This window comes from Physeter macrocephalus, chromosome 16 (assembly GCF_002837175.3).
Source record: "Physeter macrocephalus isolate SW-GA chromosome 16, ASM283717v5, whole genome shotgun sequence".
Classification (NCBI taxonomy): domain Eukaryota; kingdom Metazoa; phylum Chordata; class Mammalia; order Artiodactyla; family Physeteridae; genus Physeter; species Physeter macrocephalus.
In genome coordinates, this window is record NC_041229.1 from 12,556,449 (window position 1) to 12,575,072 (window position 18,624).

Genomic DNA, 18,624 nt, shown 5'->3' on the forward strand with positions numbered 1-18,624 from the left:
GTTGAGAGTCCGCCTGCCGATGCAGGGGACGCGGGTTCGTGCCCCGGTCCGGGAAGATCCCACATGCCGCGGAGCAACTGGGCCCGTGAGCCATGGCCGCTGGGCCTGCGCGTCCGGAGCCTGTGCTCCGCAACGGGAGAGGCCACAACAGTGAGAGGCCCGCGTACCGCAAAAAAAAACAGAGTTTCACCATCCTTAATTCTCATCCTCCAAGGTCTTTCACAGGGAGGTCTCAGAGTCTCCCTCCAGCTTATTGGACCAACTACCCCTGGCTCTACACACCTGCCTGGCTTTCTTAGACTCACTGAACCAGCCCCATCAGCATTATTACAGTGCAGTGGCCCTCCCTCCCCTCCGCAGCCTCTGCTACATTTTCTTCCCACCAGCTGGGAGCTCCCGTGGGCAGGGACCACATTCTACTCCCCTCTGACCCCTCACAGCTAGACACAGGTTTGTGCAACTAAATGGTCAAATGTGGTCAATTAATTCCCTCCCTTGTCGTCTGGTGCTCAGCTACTGTGGTGCCGGCCCTCCTGGGGCTGCTCCCTGGGTGCCTGGGGGAGGGGCTCACTATGTCTTCACTGCAGACCTTCACTTGAGAGCCTGGTCCTGCCTCCCCTGTGTCTCCATCATGGGCCTCTCCGGAGAAGCCTCTCCGTCATTCAGAATCCTCAGAGACCTTTCCTTAGGCTGAATTTTGTTGATTTTAGAGAAGATGTCCCATTGAGCTGATTAAACACTACATACGACGCATTCCAGGAGCAGCCAGAATACGTGGGATTGACATATATACACTAATATGTATAAAATAGATAACTAATAAGAACTTGCTGTATAAAAAATAAATAAAATAAAATTCAAAAAGAAAAAAGAAAAAAAAAGAATCCATGGTAGCTCACAGTCATGAAAACGGCAAAGGCAAATCCCATTTGATTCAAAACCAAACACTCTATGGGAACGCAGTGGGACCACTGCTCTGGACTAGCTGGACGGGTTCCCGAGAGAGGCACTGGAGGGCTGAATGTTGTGGCCGCAGGTGAGCTGAGAATGCTGCCAGGCCTGGGGCTGAGATAGAATCCCAGGCCACTGGGTCTCAGCTTTGGGGGTAGGAAGCTCAGGGACAAAGACACCTGCCAACTTGCTTCAGACTCTCTTCTGGCCTCAGAGAACTTTTGTGAAGTCTTCTAGCAAGACTTAGCTTTCAACAGCATAGATGGAGACATCGCTCTGACGGGGCTGGTGGACACCCACAGCCCTGGATGACGAGGGGCCCAGAAGTCACCAGCACAGAGCAGGGCAAGGCTCCCCAGGTGTGCATCTGTCACTGTGGACTCTCCAAGCCCCTTTAAGCCAATGATACTTCCTAATGTTCTTCTGAAGTTAGCTGTTGGTTGAAAGAGCAGGAAATGGGGACTTCCCTGGTGGCGCAGTGGTTAAGAGTCCGCCTGCCAACACAGGGGACATCAGTTTGATCCCTGGTCCGGGAAGATCCCACACGCCACGGAGCAACTAAGCCTGTGAGCCACAACTACTGAGCCTGCGCTCTAGAGCCCACATGCCACAACTACTGAAGCCTGTGCGCCTAGAGCCTGTGCATAGAATCCCAGGCCACTGGGTCTCAGCTTTGGGGGTAGGAAGCTCAGGGACAAAGACACCTGCCAACTTGCTTCAGACTCTCTTCTGGCCTCAGAGAACTTTTGTGAAGTCTTCTAGCAAGACTTAGCTTTCAACAGCATAGATGGAGACATCGCTCTGACGGGGCTGGTGGACACCCACAGCCCTGGATGACGAGGGGCCCAGAAGTCACCAGCACAGAGCAGGGCAAGGCTCCCCAGGTGTGCATCTGTCACTGTGGACTCTCCAAGCCCCTTTAAGCCAATGATACTTCCTAATGTTCTTCTGAAGTTAGCTGTTGGTTGAAAGAGCAGGAAATGGGGACTTCCCTGGTGGCGCAGTGGTTAAGAGTCCGCCTGCCAACACAGGGGACATCGGTTTGATCCCTGGTCCGGGAAGATCCCACATGCCACGGAGCAACTAAGCCTGTGAGCCACAACTACTGAGCCTGCGCTCTAGAGCCCACATGCCACAACTACTGAAGCCTGTGCGCCTAGAGCCTGTGCTCTGCAACAAGAGAAGCCACCGCAGTGAGAAGTCCCTGCACCGCAACGAAGAGTAGCCCCCGCTCGCCACAACTAGAGAAAGCCCGCGTGCAGCAATGAAGACCCAATGCAGCCAAAAAAAAAAGAGCAGGAAATGGAAGTGGAGAAACTCTGAACAGGAGGCTGTCCCTCAGGCTCCTGACTTCACCCACAGGGCACTCAGCCTTCCCTCCCTCCCTCCCAGAAGAGCCCTTCTCTTCTTCTAGGCTAAACCCTCCACCCATGTTCTCTCTTTTCTGTCTCCTCTATGGCATCTCCTATCTCTCCCCAGGCCCACAACCCACCAAAGTCTCCCTCATCCCCCAAACCTTCCCTTCACACTGTCTCCATTTTCAGCCAACATCTGCATCCCTTTATTATCCCACTCCTTGAAAGGGAATTCTGCAGTCCTCGTCTCCATCATTTCCTAACTTCTCCTTACCCCTCGACGACAGCAACCTGGCTTCTGCTCTCACCACAGACGCTAGAGATGCTATGATGAGGCCACCAGTGTTCACCTCACTGCCAAACCGTGTCTACTTCCAGGCTGGGGCTCTACAATATCTCTGCGTGCTGTGATGCTGTCTGCTATCCCCACCTTCATATGAAAGTCTCTCCTTTGTGGGTGTGGTTCTCCTCCCATCCCTTTAACCACTCCTTCTTGGTCTCATCTATGGGTGCCCATTCCTCAGCCTGTCCCCTACATGTTCCTCCTCTCCAGGTCTGCCCTGGGTTCTCAACCCAGTCTGCGCACCCTCCCTAGGTGACCTCACTCCCTCCCATCACTTTGGTTAACACGATTCGATGGTGACTCCTCAGTATGCATCCTGACCTGTCTGCTGGGCTCCAGATCCAAATTTCTCATCACGTATTGAGCACCTATTGTCCATTATCTGCCCTTCCTCCTCTTCCCATCATCTGGACAAATTGGCTGGACCTCCCGTTCTCTTGATCTCTGGTTACAGTCCCACTAATGCTCAGTATCCCAAGCTAGAAACCTAAGAATCCTGCAGGACCCTTCCCCTTCCTTAGCTGTCCATATCCAAACTGTTGCCAAAATCCTCCTGATTTTATACCAAAAATCTCTCTCAAATCTGAGTCTCTCCATGCTTTACTGACACAGGAATAATAACAGCAAATACCTATACAGTTTATATGTTCTAGACATTGTCTAAGAGGTATACACACACACACACACCAGCCCTGTGAGATAGGTACCATTATTCTCCCCACCTGTAAGATGAGGAGACTGAGGAACACAGAAGCTGAAGAACTTGCCCAAGGTCACACCGCCAGGTAGTGCCGAGCCCAGGAGTCAAACCCAGGTCGTCTGGCTCTAAGTCTGTGTGCTTAATCCCTCTCCTTGGCATTGCCCACTCCTCCTGCCACACTGGCATCCCATCAGGCCTCTCTTGCATCAGTGCATCATTCATCCTTCCTTCCCTCCTCACCCACACCCCCTTCTAAGGCTCTTCCATTAAATGAAACTAGTTATGCTTGAAAATGCCCACAGGATAAAATCTAAACTTCTTGGGAATTCCCCGGCGGTCCAGTGGTTAGGGCTCTGTGCTTTCCCTGCCGAGGGCCCGGGTTCAATCCCTGATCGGGGAACTAAGATGCCACAAGCCATGCAGCGCAGCCAAAATAAACAAATAAATAAATAAACTTCTTTGCTGGGCATTCAAAGGTCTACATAATCTGGCCCAGCCTCATCTTCCACCATCACATCCCATGCTGACCTTCTCACAGTTCCCTTTTACATAGTGAGGTTTCACCCTTACTGCCTCCTATGCCTGGAATATTCTTGCCGCCCCGCTCTGCCAGTCAATCAAACCCCCTTCTCTTCCCTTGTCACCCGCTTCAACACCATCTCTTTGGTGACATCCTTGGGCAGTATCTCAGAGCTCAGTACTCCTATGTCTCTTACAGAATGCCCTGCAGAGTTCATTGCCATTTATCTTCTTACAAATGACACCCTCTATCCAGCTGTTAGGAATAACTAAATATTCAAAGAATGAGTGTTTGGCTCCAGATCCAGCCTGCTGGGTCCTCCTGTCTCTGCCCCTTGAATTTCAAAAGATTCTTTTCACTGGATCACACAAGATCATAAAGGCTGGAAAGATTCCATGTGACATATTTCTCCTCACTCTCTACAGCTCAGGGTGAAGAAATGGACACTCTCTTCCTCATTTCTCTTCAAAGAAAAACATGAAAGGAAAGTGGAAGCAAAACCAAACAGAATATGGCATGAGAATATTGATGGGACCATAACATACAGACTGCAGGGGCCTTAGCAATCATCTCAAGCAAATGTCTTCCTTTTATTCATGAGGACGCTAAGGCCCAGAAAGGAGAAGAGGACTGTGTAGGGTGGAAACAGCACTGGCACCCAGGACCTCTGATTCCCTGTCCAGGGATCTGGCCTTGTTCCGTTGCCTCCCAACTCTGTCTTAATCTTTCCTGGGGACTGAGGGGTGGTCCTGTTTCTGGGTCTCTGGGTCAGCTCACAATTATCTCCCAAACAGTCTCAGGCTGCTTTCCGGGGACCAGGAAGTTAAGAGGCTCAGCATGAAACTTCACGATGAGGCGTCCTTCGCTCATGCAACCTCAGGACGGCAGTGCGCCCAGAGTCTGGCTGCAATTCCCAACTGCACCAACTGGCTTGGGGCCTTCCAATGTGAGCCTCACCAAGGGCAGCGACTCATCCTTTGCTCTCCTGTGTCCACCACCCCATCTCTCTGTATCAGACACAGAGGCTGCTCCTACACAGCACTTCTTCTTCCCCTCCCCACTCCCTGCACCTCCCACTTCCTCCCAGTTAGTCATGGTGAGGTCACACTCAGCCGCTGGCTCCCAGGCCTCTGTCTAAGGACGGTGTGTATGCTCAGGAAGAGGGGAGTTGAGAGACTACAGAGGAGGATGCTGCAAGGCATCATGGGAAAAATGAACTCTGGAGCCGAAGAGATGTGGGTTCAAGTCCTGGCTCTGTCAGCTGACCAATCTGCGTGACCTTTAGCAGATTACTTAATCTCTCAAATCCTTTGCTAAATCAGGTGGGGCTGCCTGGGAGGCAATTTCCTTACCTGTATAAGGGGGATAGTAACTCTTGGCATACAGTGAGAATCAAATGAGATAAAGTGCCAAAAGCACTTTGCCCAGTGCCTCGGGGTCGCCGACGTTGGTTTACTTCCCTTGTTCTGAAGCACGAGGGTATCACTGTCAGTGCAGGGCCTGAGAAATCCTGGTGCTAAGCTGCAGGCCTGCAAGTGAACTGGCGAGAATGTGCGGGTGCGGGCCTTGGTATCTGAGGCGTCCGAGAGGCAGTGAGAGGGAGCGAGGAGGGCCTTAGGGAGGGCGTGGACGTGTGTGCTTGTGCACAGAGAAGAGCTCCAGTCTAAGTGTGTAAATGAGCATGACCAGCTGAGCCTCTCTTCCTCCAAAATCCCAACCTCTTTAAAGAAAAGATCTTTATGTGTCTGTTCTTGTCAGTAATGAGAAATCCAAAAAACTTTCCCAGGGGAGGGTGGAACTGCCCCCTTCCCATGAGGTTCATGGAAGGGAAGCGAATGCTAGTGAGGCCCTCCCCTGACAGAAGCCAGGAAACTTTCTCCCAACTGGTAGGGAAACCATACCCCAAAGGATGTTCAAAGGGTCGGGGCCTCTCTGTAGGCTGCTGGGGCCAGAGGGGCTGTCCCTACCCTTGTCCTAAGCACGAGGGTTTCCCAAGCTCTAGAAAGATCACCCAGGCAGCCAAACCCACCGGGCCTGTGGAGCGGGCCACCTCCGGCCTGGGCTGGTGCCACCACGTCTTGGTGTAGGATGGGCTCCTCCACGTGCATCTCGTCCAAGGGACCATGAGAGGTGGACCCTGGGCTGGGACCCTCGGAAAGCACAGGCAACAGGCCACGTCCCAACCTGCTGAGAGCTCCTTCAGGATCACTGAATCCTCGGGAACGTCCTCCATCCTCCTGCCCTGGAAACAAACCTGGCCAAACTATCCCTGAGATGAGAATCTGTCTCATCTTTAAAGACCTTGGGAGGGAAGCTGATTCTACAGTCTCCCTCCCTTGGTAGCTCTTCCAGTGTTTGATAAGCCACATTGGCTGCAAGTCCTTCCTTGTAGCTCACCTAGATGTGTCTTTAACTGAAGCCTACGTCTGTCTTAGGTCTTGAGGGAAGAGTGAGAGTAGCTGGCCTCCATGTGTTAGCAAACTTCCCCAATGAACACAATTGCAGAAGTTGCCTAAGAGGTTTTGGGTTAGGACTCCAGATTGTTCCTCTCCAACTGTGAAGGATGTACCCAGAGTTAAAAGCCTTTCATGAAATGTTAGTAGGGACTTCAAATCACTCTACAGATAAAGGAGGACAAGAACATATGTCTGAGTTTGACCTCCACCCCTGACTTCCTTCTAAACTTGGACTCTGGATATGAGTGGGAAGGACCCCTAGTGAGTATCAAATGTATCCCCAAATTGGGGTTGTCTTTCCTTCCCCCTGGCTGTCTCCTTCTCTAGCCCACTCTTCTCTGCTTGACAAACTCTACTGACTCTTCAGAGCTAGAATCAAATATCACCTCCTCCATGAAGCCTGCCCTGAGCTACTGGGAAGAATGAAGTATTCTCATTTCTGTTTGACACCATACTTTTTACACGCCTCCAATAAAGCATGAATGAGATTGTACTATAATTATCCACTGAAGAGTTTCTCTCTCCCCTCCCCTCTCCCTCTCCCTCTATCTCTATCTCCCCCACTCCTCAATCTAGACTGTGAGCTCCTCCAGGGAAGAGACCATGTCTTAATTTTCTTTGTATTCCCACATCTGGCACAGTACACATTCCCTCCCCCACCCCAAATTTATGAAATAAATTAATTTTTCAGCTGAGAAAACTCATACTAAAAATATTAAGTGACTTGACCAAACTTATACAGCTAGCTGGTGGCCAAAACAGGAGCCAAACACAGGCTTTCTGACTTTGCTTCTAATTCTCACATCTCTGCCTCACTCTAGGGCCCAGTGTTGCTTCCTGCTTGTCTCCAGTTTAGACTTTGTCCCCCCAGTGAACCCTCCCATAATCTGCCTCTGACATCACAACTTGTCTTCGCCCTCAGCCCCCAATCTTCTCATCAGCCTCTAACTTCAATGGGAAGGTCCTCTCTTCATTCACCCTCTTTACACATCCAGATCTATCCATCCTTCAATCCATCCAACACCACCTTCCCCTGCCTGAAACCCTCCCCAACTAACTTGAACTCCACCCAGCTTGTTCCTTTAAAGGCGCCCAGCTTGTATCTCCATTGTCCCACTGAGCTGGGTTACACTCTCCTTCCTGAGCTCTTTTTGTCCTGGCTCCCCTGTTTTGTCCTCTATCTTCTTCTTTTAAATCAGGAGTTCCTTTGGCTATTTACAATAGCCAGGACTGGGAAGAAACCTAAGTGTCCATCGACAGATGAATGGATAAAGAAGATGTGGCACATATATACAATGGAATACTACTCAGCCATAAAAAGAAATGAAATTGAGTTATTTGTAGTGAGGTGGATGGACCTAGAGTCTGTCATACAGAGTGAAGTAAGTCAGAAAGAGAAAAACAAATACCGTATGCTAACACATATATATGGAATCTAAAAAAAAAAAAAAGGTCACGGAGAACCTAGGGGCAAGATGGGAATGAAGACGCAGACCTACTAGAGCATGGACTTGAGGACACAGGGAGGGGGAAGGGTAAGCTGGGACAAAGTGAGAGAGTGGCATGGACATATGGGATAGGGAGGGTGGGAGAGAGGGAGACGCAAGAGGGAAGAGATATGGGGACATATGTATAACTGATTCGCTTTGTTGTAAAGCAGAAACTGACACACCATTGTAAAGCAATTATACTCCAATAAAAATGTTAGAAATAAATGAATAGATAAATAAATCAGGAGTTCCCTGAGGAAGCCAACCCTCCATCTTTCGTACCTCCACAAATTCCTCTACACATAGTCAGGCCATGCAAACAGACTTGCCCAAGAGGCAACTCAAGCTGAGCTTTGATGGCAAAAGAGTTGTGGTCTTAGATTCCAGACCACATCCAGCCTGCAGATAATCCTAAATAGGGCTGCGCTGTCAGTACTCTTTTGAGGACATAATGAAGAGGTGACCCCAACGTCGGATTGTGGCTTGGGGGAGGGGTTGGATGCAAAAGCCCTTGAAAGACCCCTTTCAATTCTGAGAGCTATGAGTCTATGAATAAACATCCTCAAACTTCCCTTAATCTTCTTTGTGTCCCCACACCTGACATAGTATGAATGACCCCCAAAATTTAGGGAATAAAGGTTTTCTTCTGAATGTCCTTACCTGCCTGTTGAAATCTAAGCCGTTTCGATCATTTCCTGGAAGAGATTTAAAAAAAAAAAAGAAAACATTAATAGCTAGCAGGATTGGAAGAGACTGAAAGTTAGTGGAAAATAGGATGTTGGAATGGGCTTATCTTTATTTTGAAAAAGAACCAAATGCCTGCCCTGTGGCCAGAATCTTCTTGCTTATCCTGTTTCCTGGAAAAGTCTTTGGAAAATCTCCTTCAGGAAGGTAGGTAACCAGGGAAAGGGGAGACTGACTTGTCCATAGGTCACATAGAGTCTAACTGAGATTAGAACTTGCCACACCAGACTGCTTCTGCCACATGCCCTCAGACAGAATCTGTGATACATGCTGTAATGGAAGAGCAAGGAATGACCAGCCACAAATCCTAAAGGAATTGCCCGAAGGCAAGAAGGCCTCCCACTATTCCAGCCCTCCAGCATTGATGACACCTAAATCATGTCAGGTAGATGAGTGTCACCCCTGTTTCCACCCCCCCCAACTTTCATTTTTGGTTTTATTCATCTTTTTCCCTTTATAATAAATGTTGGGTTGAAAAAGTAAATGTGTGCTTAATAGAGAAAACGTTTTGGTACAGAAAACGTATAAAGTAGCAGAAAAATCAATCTGCAGAGAGGCAGCTGCAATTAATATTTTTGTACATTTTATGGTCTTTTTTATGCTTGTTTTTCCTCATTGATATATATCACTCTGTATAGATTTTTTACCCTGCTTTTTCCAGTGAGCGTCATAATCTTTCTCCTACACTATTAAGGAATGTCATAAATCTTTCTCCTATGTTTGCAAAGATCATTTTTAATGGCTACACAATATTCCATTTATGGAGATACCAAAATCTGCTTAAACATATACCTGTTATTAGGGAAATTGCTTCCATTCTTTGCTATAATTAAATTTCCTATTCATATAGCTCTTCAGGGCAGGAGCTGCCAAACAATCTTCCTTTATGCCCCATGGATTATTGGCTCTATAATGGCAAGAAAATGATATTAAATACCACCCAGAGCCTAGCACTAGGCTTAGTACATAATAGGACTTCAAATTATATTGGTTGAATGAAGGAATAAATGAACATGTGAATGAATTCAGAACTTTCAATCAGAAAATTCTTCTGCTTTCCATCGGCTCTTCAATAGCTTTGGAATGAAGTCCAAATTTCTTAGTATAACATATAATTCCCTGTATGACCTGGTTTCTGCCTACTTTCCCTGCTTTGTCAGCTGCCTCTCATGATCTCACCTCCCTCCCTCCCAGGTACCCTGTGCTCCAGACTCATGGAAAGCTTGCTAATGTCCAAACGCGCCACACCTCTTCCGTTTCCACGCCTCCATGCACTGTTCCCTTCCACAAAGTTGGTCCCCCTTCTCTCTGGTCCTTCAGGCTTCTCTACCAGCCGCATGGCACATGTCATGTAACTCTTTATTTGTCTGCATGCTTCTCTCTCCCTCTAGTCTATGAATTCCTTGAAAACTAGGAGGAAGACATTCATTTTTCTCCTCAATGGCCACCACAGTTCCTAACATGGGTCAGAGGCTCAAGAAACACCTGATAGATGAATGAATGGGGTCCAGGAGAATCCTCTGGAGCTTTAACCTAAGCCCCCTTCGCTCTGCTCTGTTCTAAACAATGGGTCAGTGAAGCCCTTGCCTGTATGATTGGTTGCGAAGCATCTCCGAGAGCAGCTGGGCCAGCAAGATGACAGCAGAGGTTGAGGGCTACAGGATTCCGAGAAAGAGGAAATTAGTGAGACAGGAAGTCATCTTTGAATAGCGGCCTGATTTTGAGACTAACGAAGACTAAATAGATAATCTGTGAGGGGAGTTAAGATGGGAAGGGCCCACAAACTGAAAATAGTGTGTGTGTGTGTGTGTGTGCGAGTGTGTGTGCACGCGTAGAGGGTAGACTTAAAGATAAAATTGCTTTCATATTAAAAATTTTTTCATGACATTGTAAAGGTGGCCTAGTAAGGAGTGATTTTAAAATTTGACCAAAGAGCAAATTCATTCATTCCACAAGTATTTGCTAAATACACTCTCTATACCAGGCACTGTTCTAGGCACTGGAAATATAATACTGGAAAAGATAGACAGAAGTCCTTGGCCACACAGAGCTTCTTTTCTAGTTGAGGAGACATAAAAGGAATAAGGAAACAAATATATAATTTCATTTAGAGAGAGTTACTATGGAGAGCAATAATGCATGGTCAGGGGAAGAGTGTGTCAGAGGCTGTCCATAAGCAGGGTGGTCTGGGGAAGATCACTCCAGATAGAGGGATCGGGACCTGAGTGAGGCAAGAACAGGCTTGCCTGCTGAGGAACAGTGGTGAGGCCAGCAAGGCTGGAGAGAGGTGGATGGGTGTGACCAGGGGAAAGACGACGTGGATCTGGCAGGCGGGTCGTGCTGAACACTTCAGCTTTCATGCCAAGGACATTGGGAAGTGATCAGAGGGTTTTGAGCAGAGGAGCGACATGATGTGACTTCAGTGTTTACACCTGAGGCGATCAGCTGTAGGGATAAGCGAGGAGGAAGGGAGAACAACCAGGAGGCTATCGCGGTGGGTCAGGTGAGAGGGGGGCAGTGTGCAGGATAGAGGGGCACCCGTGCAGGCAGTGAGAAGGACCTGGATTTTGAATTGATAGCTGACAGGGCCAGCTGATGGCTGGAAGGAGTGGTGCAAGGGAAGGAGAGGAAGGATGATTCTTAGGGTTGGGCTTTCTCCATGGAGTGAGTGGTAGAGTCATTCCCCAAGAGGAGGGTGACTTGGGGAGGAGCTGGCTGGTGGTATGAAATCGAAAGCTATGTTCTGGGACGTGTTAACTTTGAGAGGCCAATTAAAGATCCCAGGAGAGACAGGGAGAGGAGTTTGGACTCAGGATAGGTGTCAGGTCAGAAGTACAGGGTGGGTAGTGTTCAGCTTATATAGGTGGTATTTAAAGCCATAGGACTTGATGAGTTTACAAAGGAACTGAGTCCAGATGAAGGAGACTAAAAGGGTCAAGGTTGGGAATGAAGAGGAAGGGTCAGCAAAGGAGACTGAGAAAGAGTGGGCACTCAGGTAGGAGGAAGACCAGGCAGGTACGGTGTCTGGAAGGCAAGAGAAGGTATAATCTCATTACCTCCAGAAGAGGTAATAACATACATGTGAATGAGACCTAGAAAGGGAGAGAAACCTTGAGGGCCAAAACAGTCTGTCTTGGAGAGGTCATCAGGATTGTGAACAATTAAGAAAAGTCTTTACTTTCGATATCTGCGGATGCCGTTAGAGTGTTGTCTGTGAGATCCACGAAATGCAAAAGATGAGCAAACAGCATTCAGAGATTAATTTTAAAACCCACCAGCCAACAAGAGAACAATTTCTCTTGTCCAGGAGTTTCTCCGGGGTCTTTCTCCAGAGGCCTCTCCCCTTGAGGACGCACCTGCTGCGCTTGGAGCCTGAAGATGGGCGTCTCCCCTTCTCATCAAACTCATCCTGGCCTGCATCGGTATCATTGTCTAATTCTCCTTGAGTCCCAGGCTGACTGAATGGCTGGACCGGCGGGGCCCAGACCAGCCAGGGCCTCCCAGGAGACAGACCCCTTTACTCTGGGACAGCAGAGCACGGCACTAGCTCAGCACCAGGAGCTGAATAAAGGTTCAGTCCCCCAAAGTGATTTCACGTCTGATTCTGATTCCACTGCTAAGCAGGTCAGAGTATTCTCAGGAGACATGGCTTCCCCCAGCTGGGGAGAAGGAGCTCAGAGCATCTGGGGGCCTAGGTGGAGACACCATGACATAGTCTAATACAGGCGTTAGTTCATTTCTGATGACACTGTTGATTCTCTCTCCAGATCTGGCTGAGGGGAAACGGCCTCAGCCCTCATCTTACTGCTACTTCTTCCTGCTTCTCTCCCATGTTCCATGGACCTAGTTGCACCTGGCACCTCTCCCCACCCAGCCTACAGGAAAGGCCCGGGAGGTGGTGCCTGGGAACCCTGGGACAAGGTCAAGCTCACTGGGGTTCTGCTGCTGCCTTAATGATCTAGGTTGAGAGGTGACCGACAAGCCATTCCCAGGACCCAATTTAGTCATTTTTGAAACAGCGAGGAGGGCACCCCTCTTTCCTAGAGAAAGAAAGGGATGCAATCACCATATTGTGCGAAATACTGGTCCACAATCACCAGAAACTTGTTTTCTGCCCCTTTAAGCTGTGGTGTGCAGGAGCGGCAGGGCATACTTGAAACAGTCCTGGACTTGAAGTCAGAGAATTAGGGTTCAAGTCCTGGCTCCATCGCTCCCAAGCTGTGTGACCTTGGTCAAGGCAGGAAGCTCCAGAGCCTCAGGCATCTTGATGGCAAAATAAGGTCATAGTTTCAATTCCACCCACTTCCCAGGAATACAGTAAAGCTCAGCTACATGCTGGGAAGCACTCTCCAGTTGCGGGCTGGGCTCCACACGTCCCGGGCCACTCCTCCATCAGGCTGAGCCTGTTCCTTTGTCAGGGATTTTGCACATGCTCTTCCCTCTGACTAGAATGCCCTCTCTCCCTAGAAAATACACATTCATCCTCCAAGACCCAACTCAGCTGTCACATCCTCCATGAAACTTATCCAAAGCAAAATGAGGGATTTCCTCCTCCGTGTTTCCACCTCTCTTATTTATATCTCTTCCAGCACCTACCACATTTTTTAAAACCCAGTGTTTTGTGTGTCTGTTTCCCTCATGAAATTGGGAGCTCCTAGAGGCCAGGGTTATTACAGCTTAGTCATTTTTGTACCCCAAGAGCCTAAAACAGTGTTTAACACATAGTAGGAACTGAATGACTATGTGTTTAATTGATCCAAATCACTAAGAAACTGCTACAGAAACGAATCTTCTCTTCAGATCTAAGAAATCACAGGTGCCATCACCTACAGAAACCTGATCATATTCTATTATCCAAGTTCTGGCTGTGAAAGATGGCAGCCACTTGCAGAAAGAAAACAAAGCAGGACAGACACACAGAGGGGCCGGAGCATTATTTTTAGCATTGGAAAGATACTGAAGTCCAACCTCAGAGGGGAGCACCTTGCGGTGGTCACACAGCCTCAGAGACCTTGATTTCGGACTAAAGCTTGGATTTTGCAACTCCCATACTCATACAATTTTCCCAATAAACCCACTGCATCCAAAGTCCAACACAGAGAAAACCAAGTATTAGACTGTAATCAACAGTTTAGGCAAATAAGCAGTATTGATGCCGATCAAAACTGGAAGTGATTTAAAGCAGAGAGCGAGATTAATTCAGACACCTGGATGATGAAATCAGGATTAGAAAATATTTTGGTTGATTCTAGTAAGAGGCCAAAACCAACAACATAAAATGTAACAGGAATAAACGTAAGCCCTACATTTAGGTTAAAAAAGGTCAATTGTATACATAAAAGATAGAGGAGGCTGAAATTAGAAATGATTAAGGTGGTACATTTTACGTTTAAATTTAATATTGTATGTTTTTTACCACCAAAAAAAGGAGAAAAAAGTAAAGAGTTTTTTAAAATTAGGGAATTATGTTTTGACAACTACTCTAACCCATAAAGCTAATTTTCTGCCTCATACTGGGTAGGCAACTAAAGTAGTCAAATTGCTCAAAAGTATGCCCTACCTTTAAGCCTATCTGCTACATATGATCTGGCAATCCTTACTCTGGGTGTATATCCACAGGAAATGAAAACAGGATATCAAAGAGATAGCTTCACTCCTCTGTTCACTGCAGCATTATTCACTATAGCCAACCTAAGTGTTCATCAATGGATAAATGGTTAAAGAAAATGTTACATATATATAACGTTACTGGTGGAATATTATTCAGCCGCGGAGAAAGAAGGAAATCCTCCTATTTGTGACAACATGGATTGACCTTGGGGGCATTATGCTAAGTGAAATAAACCAGACTGAGAAAGACAAATACTGCAAGGTATCACTTATATGCAGAATCCAAAAAAAAAAAAGAGTCAAACTCATAGAAACAGAGAGTGGAAAAGTGGTTGCCAGATGCTGGAAGGGTTCCGAAATAGGGAGAAGTTGGTAAAAGGGTACAAACTTTCAGCTATAAGATGAATCAGGTCTGAAGATCTAATGTATAGCATGGTGACTATAGTTGACAACACTGTACTGTAGAATTAAAATTTGCTAAAAGAGTGGAACTTAAATGTTCTCTCTCACACATATAAAGATAAATATAGAGGTGATGGATGTGTTAATTAACTAGATGGTGGGAATCCTTTCACAATGTATACACGTATCAAATCACATGATGTACATTGTAAAAATCTTACAATTTTATTTAGCAGTTACACCTCAGTAAAGCTTAAACAAAAGACTCTGTGCTACAGTGTGAAACCTGATAAAGAGTTTTTTCAACAATACCAATAACCAACCTCAAACTGGAGCAATGGAATAACACAGCAGATACATATGGTGATTAAAAATTCAAGTGTGCATAATTTAAGATACTCGACCATCAAAATATCTATACTCTGTATTTTACATTTTCAAAGAGGTTACATCTCCTAAAGAAATATAATATATCTCTCCCTCCCAAACAAAAACAAAAAAGTGATTCCCATTTCTGTTTATTGGCAGACAGTATCTGGAAATAAACAAACTGCAGTTCCTTGTGGGGAGGGGAAGAGAGAGGAGTCTGGCGCTAGTGTCTCATGTGAAAAAGAAACCAAAAAAGGGAGAATTTCAGTTGACTGAAGCCAATATTGGCCTGAGTGTGCTGCACAGGTGTGGTGTAGCTGCTTAAAAAGCTAATGCTATCCTGTGCATTAGCAGGCATGCAGACCATTGCAGATCTCTGCTGAGATCATCACGTCCAGTTCAGGGCAACATTTTTTAAAGGGACCCTGATGAACTGGGCTGCGCAACATGAGGACCAAGATGGTAAGGGGCTTAGATGTCACACCAAATGAGGAAAGGATATTTAGCCTAGAGAGGAGAACACTTACCCTTAGATGTCTTTTACGTTTTAGAGACACATACTGCCATATTTAGGATTGAAAAGTTATAATGTCTATAATTTACAAGAAAATATTCCAGTGACAGGAATGCCAGAAGTGTGATGGTTGTTGAGAGTAGGCAATGAGTATACGGGGCTCATCGTTTTAGTGTCTACCTTTGCGTGCGTTTGAAATAAAAAGTTAAAAATAAAATATTTCCCCCTAAAAAGGATGAAACAGATATGGCAAGATGTTAACAACTATTAAATCCAGGTGATGGGTATATGGCTGTTCATTAAGCTGTTTCTTCTCTTTTCTATGTAGCCGAAGTTCTTCAAAATAAAAAATTTTAAAGTAATTCAATGAGGGAACATTTGAAAGATCTACTTGGCATAGTGCCTGGTGCATAGTAAGTGCTTCAGTAAACGTCAGTGTACTCTTCCTTCCTCCCCAAATATTGGCATGGATGTGAAGCAGGCTTAGTCTGCAGTTCCAAAGACCCAGCTCCACGAAGGTCAGTGGTGGAGGCTCCTGGGAAGCAGGCTTCACCTCAGTATAAGGAAGAATTTTGTAAAACATGGAATTGTCCAGCAGTGAAACCCACAGTTTCATATCAACAGGGCTCCCATTGCTAGGAATATTCAGGCAGCGGTTGCTTATTTCAGGGATGTTATAGAAGTGGTATTTGAATTGAGGGGTAATTTGATAATATCAAAAGGAGGATCTAGGGGGATCTCAGGAGACTGAAAATTCCTTCCATCTCGAAAGTCCTAGGACTCAATGCAGCTGACTGAAATGTACCAGGGCTTTTTCTTCCCCTCCCAGAAGCTGGTCACTGTGTAGCATTTGCAGAGGGAGGCAAGGAAGGACCAAAGAACTCTCCCCACTGTTTCCTCTGTCCTCTTTGTTCTGCCCACACCAGCTAAGGTCTCTCCAAGCCTCTTTTGGTTCTCACGGTCTCCTGGGAATCTCTGGACCATGAAGCTTCTAGCTAGAAAGCCAGAGCACAAACCCCTTGGAACTATGGCTCACGGGGCTGGGAGGGACCTGAAGAGATCATCAGGGTGAGCGCTCTGCCTTTGGGAAAATGAAGCATTATTATTCACCCCCATTTTACAGTGAGAAAACTGAGTCTCAACAAGGTTAAGTGATAATATGTACGAAGTAACAGAGCTTTTAAAGTATGGGCATGTGCTGGGAATGATCCTCGGGGGAAAACAAAAACCCATGCCTCCAACCCCAGTGTGGTACATCCTTCCCACGCTAGCATAACGCCACTGCTAGCATCTCTAAAAGTCAGACAATGTCTGAGGACTCCATCCAAGCTCCAGCTGAGTGCCCCAACTCCTGAATCTCCCTGGTCCCACACGGTACCCAGAACTGTTCATCTATACCAAAGAGGTCCAGACAAAGGAAGAGGTCAAGAATACAGTTCGAGGGATTTGGGTTAACTATGAAGACAACATCCCAGTTCATAGAAAATGGGATTTAGTGACCAAAAGAGGGTAAAAGGCACCTTGAATTGGCGGGGAGACCCGGGATTCTGGATAGAATTTCCTTAGGCCAGGATGGCCGTAATACCCAATGGAGTCCCCGTGAGAAAGGCCAAGGATCAGTCTGTAGGAGGCGCGCAGGGGTCAGAGGCCACTTCCACCTCTGCCTCTCCTTCCCTGGCATCTGGTGGGCACCAGGTCAGCAGTCTGAGCCACCTGGCAAGGACCCCTGTCCGACAGTAGACAGGAGGAGCCGGCGCCAGCCCTCTGCTTTCCCACCTCTGAGCCACAGCCTCACAGGCCCGCTGATTTGCATGCTTTGGCAGCGCTGGGATGTGAGTTTGCCTGGGGAGCAATTCTCTGGGTGAGGGAGGTGGAAGCACAAGAATCCTGTTCCAGCAGGATTTTCACTCCTGCCTGGTAAAGAGAGCATTCTGCAATGCAGCTGAACCTCTCCCATTTCTGGGCTGCTTCTCTTCTCACCAGCTCCGCTCCCGGGTTAACCCAGCAAGACTTCCACTGTCATTTTATGACCACTTGGCAAATGTGCTGGCACTTCTTGGGATAGCAGTGATTTTAAAGCAACCAGGACCTTGGAAGCGCTGCTGGGCAGGCAGCCGCCAGAGCAAACCACGAGACTTCCCAGTGAGGTCATTCAAACCAGTCAAAACACTTTTCCCCAAGACCCCACAGACACCTTGCCTACCTTTTTTGTTACTTGAGATCCCTCCAAGGAACTGGGCACTGTTGCCTAATGGTCAGAGTTCTGTACAGAGAACACACCGTAAACTGAGCTTGAGGGTTACTTCAAAGGCTGTTTTACGCTGGACCTTGGGCAAGTTGCTTGATCTCCATAGCCTTCAGTTTTCCTTACATGTTAAAACAAAAAATTCTGCCTATATTCCTGCCACCTTCTTCGTAGGAGCAAAGAAATGCCCAGGAGGAAACTGAGGCTGGCCCCTGAAGCCACCTAAAGAACAGGACACAGGATGTCCTTGATGGGCCATGGGAAGAACACTGGCATAGGGGACGGGAGATCTGAGCTTCAGTTCTCCACCAGCTGAGTGTCCCTGGCTGTGGATAGCAGATTGCAAAGATGCAGCATGTGAGCCATGCCCAGGGCAGACATCACTAATGGACCGCCTCACTTGCTTCCTTTTCCTAAACTCAGTGCATAGTGACCACCACTGATGATCAGGAGCAGCTCTCCTGAAGAAATCCACCTGCTACCCCAGGACAGGATGATCTTACAGGGTCCCTCCACCTCTGACCGTCTGTGGCTTTGGGGATTTTCATGATTTAAAGCTTCTTCCTCTCTAGAATGGCAGAGTAAACACGACTGACCTCAGGGCTTCCTTGCAACCCGGCCTGTGTGAGCGTTCCAGTGAGTTTCTCCACCTGCACAGTCATGAGACTGAACCCCGAAGCCTTGTTCTCCAGGCCCTTACCTGTCAGGAGCGTGGGGCTGAGGAAGGCACCCGCTGCCCACCTTTGCTGAAGGGGAAGCCCAGCCTCCTCCGACTTCCCTTTATCATCTGTCGTCATTCTTTGATAAATGAAAGGCTCCTCACCGAGGTCTTCGAATTTTTTAGGAAATAAAATCCCTGTTTCTGGGGCTTCCCTGGTGGCGCAGTGGTTGCGCGTCCGCCTGCCGATTCAGGGGAACCAGGTTC

General features: G+C 47.5%; 1 protein-coding gene across 5 annotated transcripts in view; it reads right to left on the reverse strand.

Moving 5' to 3' along the window:
* POU2F3 (POU class 2 homeobox 3) overlaps positions 1 to 18,624 on the reverse strand; it is an 86,814-nt gene that overhangs the window by 48,331 nt on the left and 19,859 nt on the right. For all 5 annotated transcript variants that reach the window (XM_024131325.2, XM_024131326.3, XM_024131324.3 and 2 more), the window contains one exon: positions 8,476 to 8,510. In XM_024131325.2, the coding sequence (XP_023987093.1) occupies positions 8,476 to 8,510 (35 nt within the window). The remainder of the gene's footprint in view (positions 1 to 8,475; positions 8,511 to 18,624) is intronic.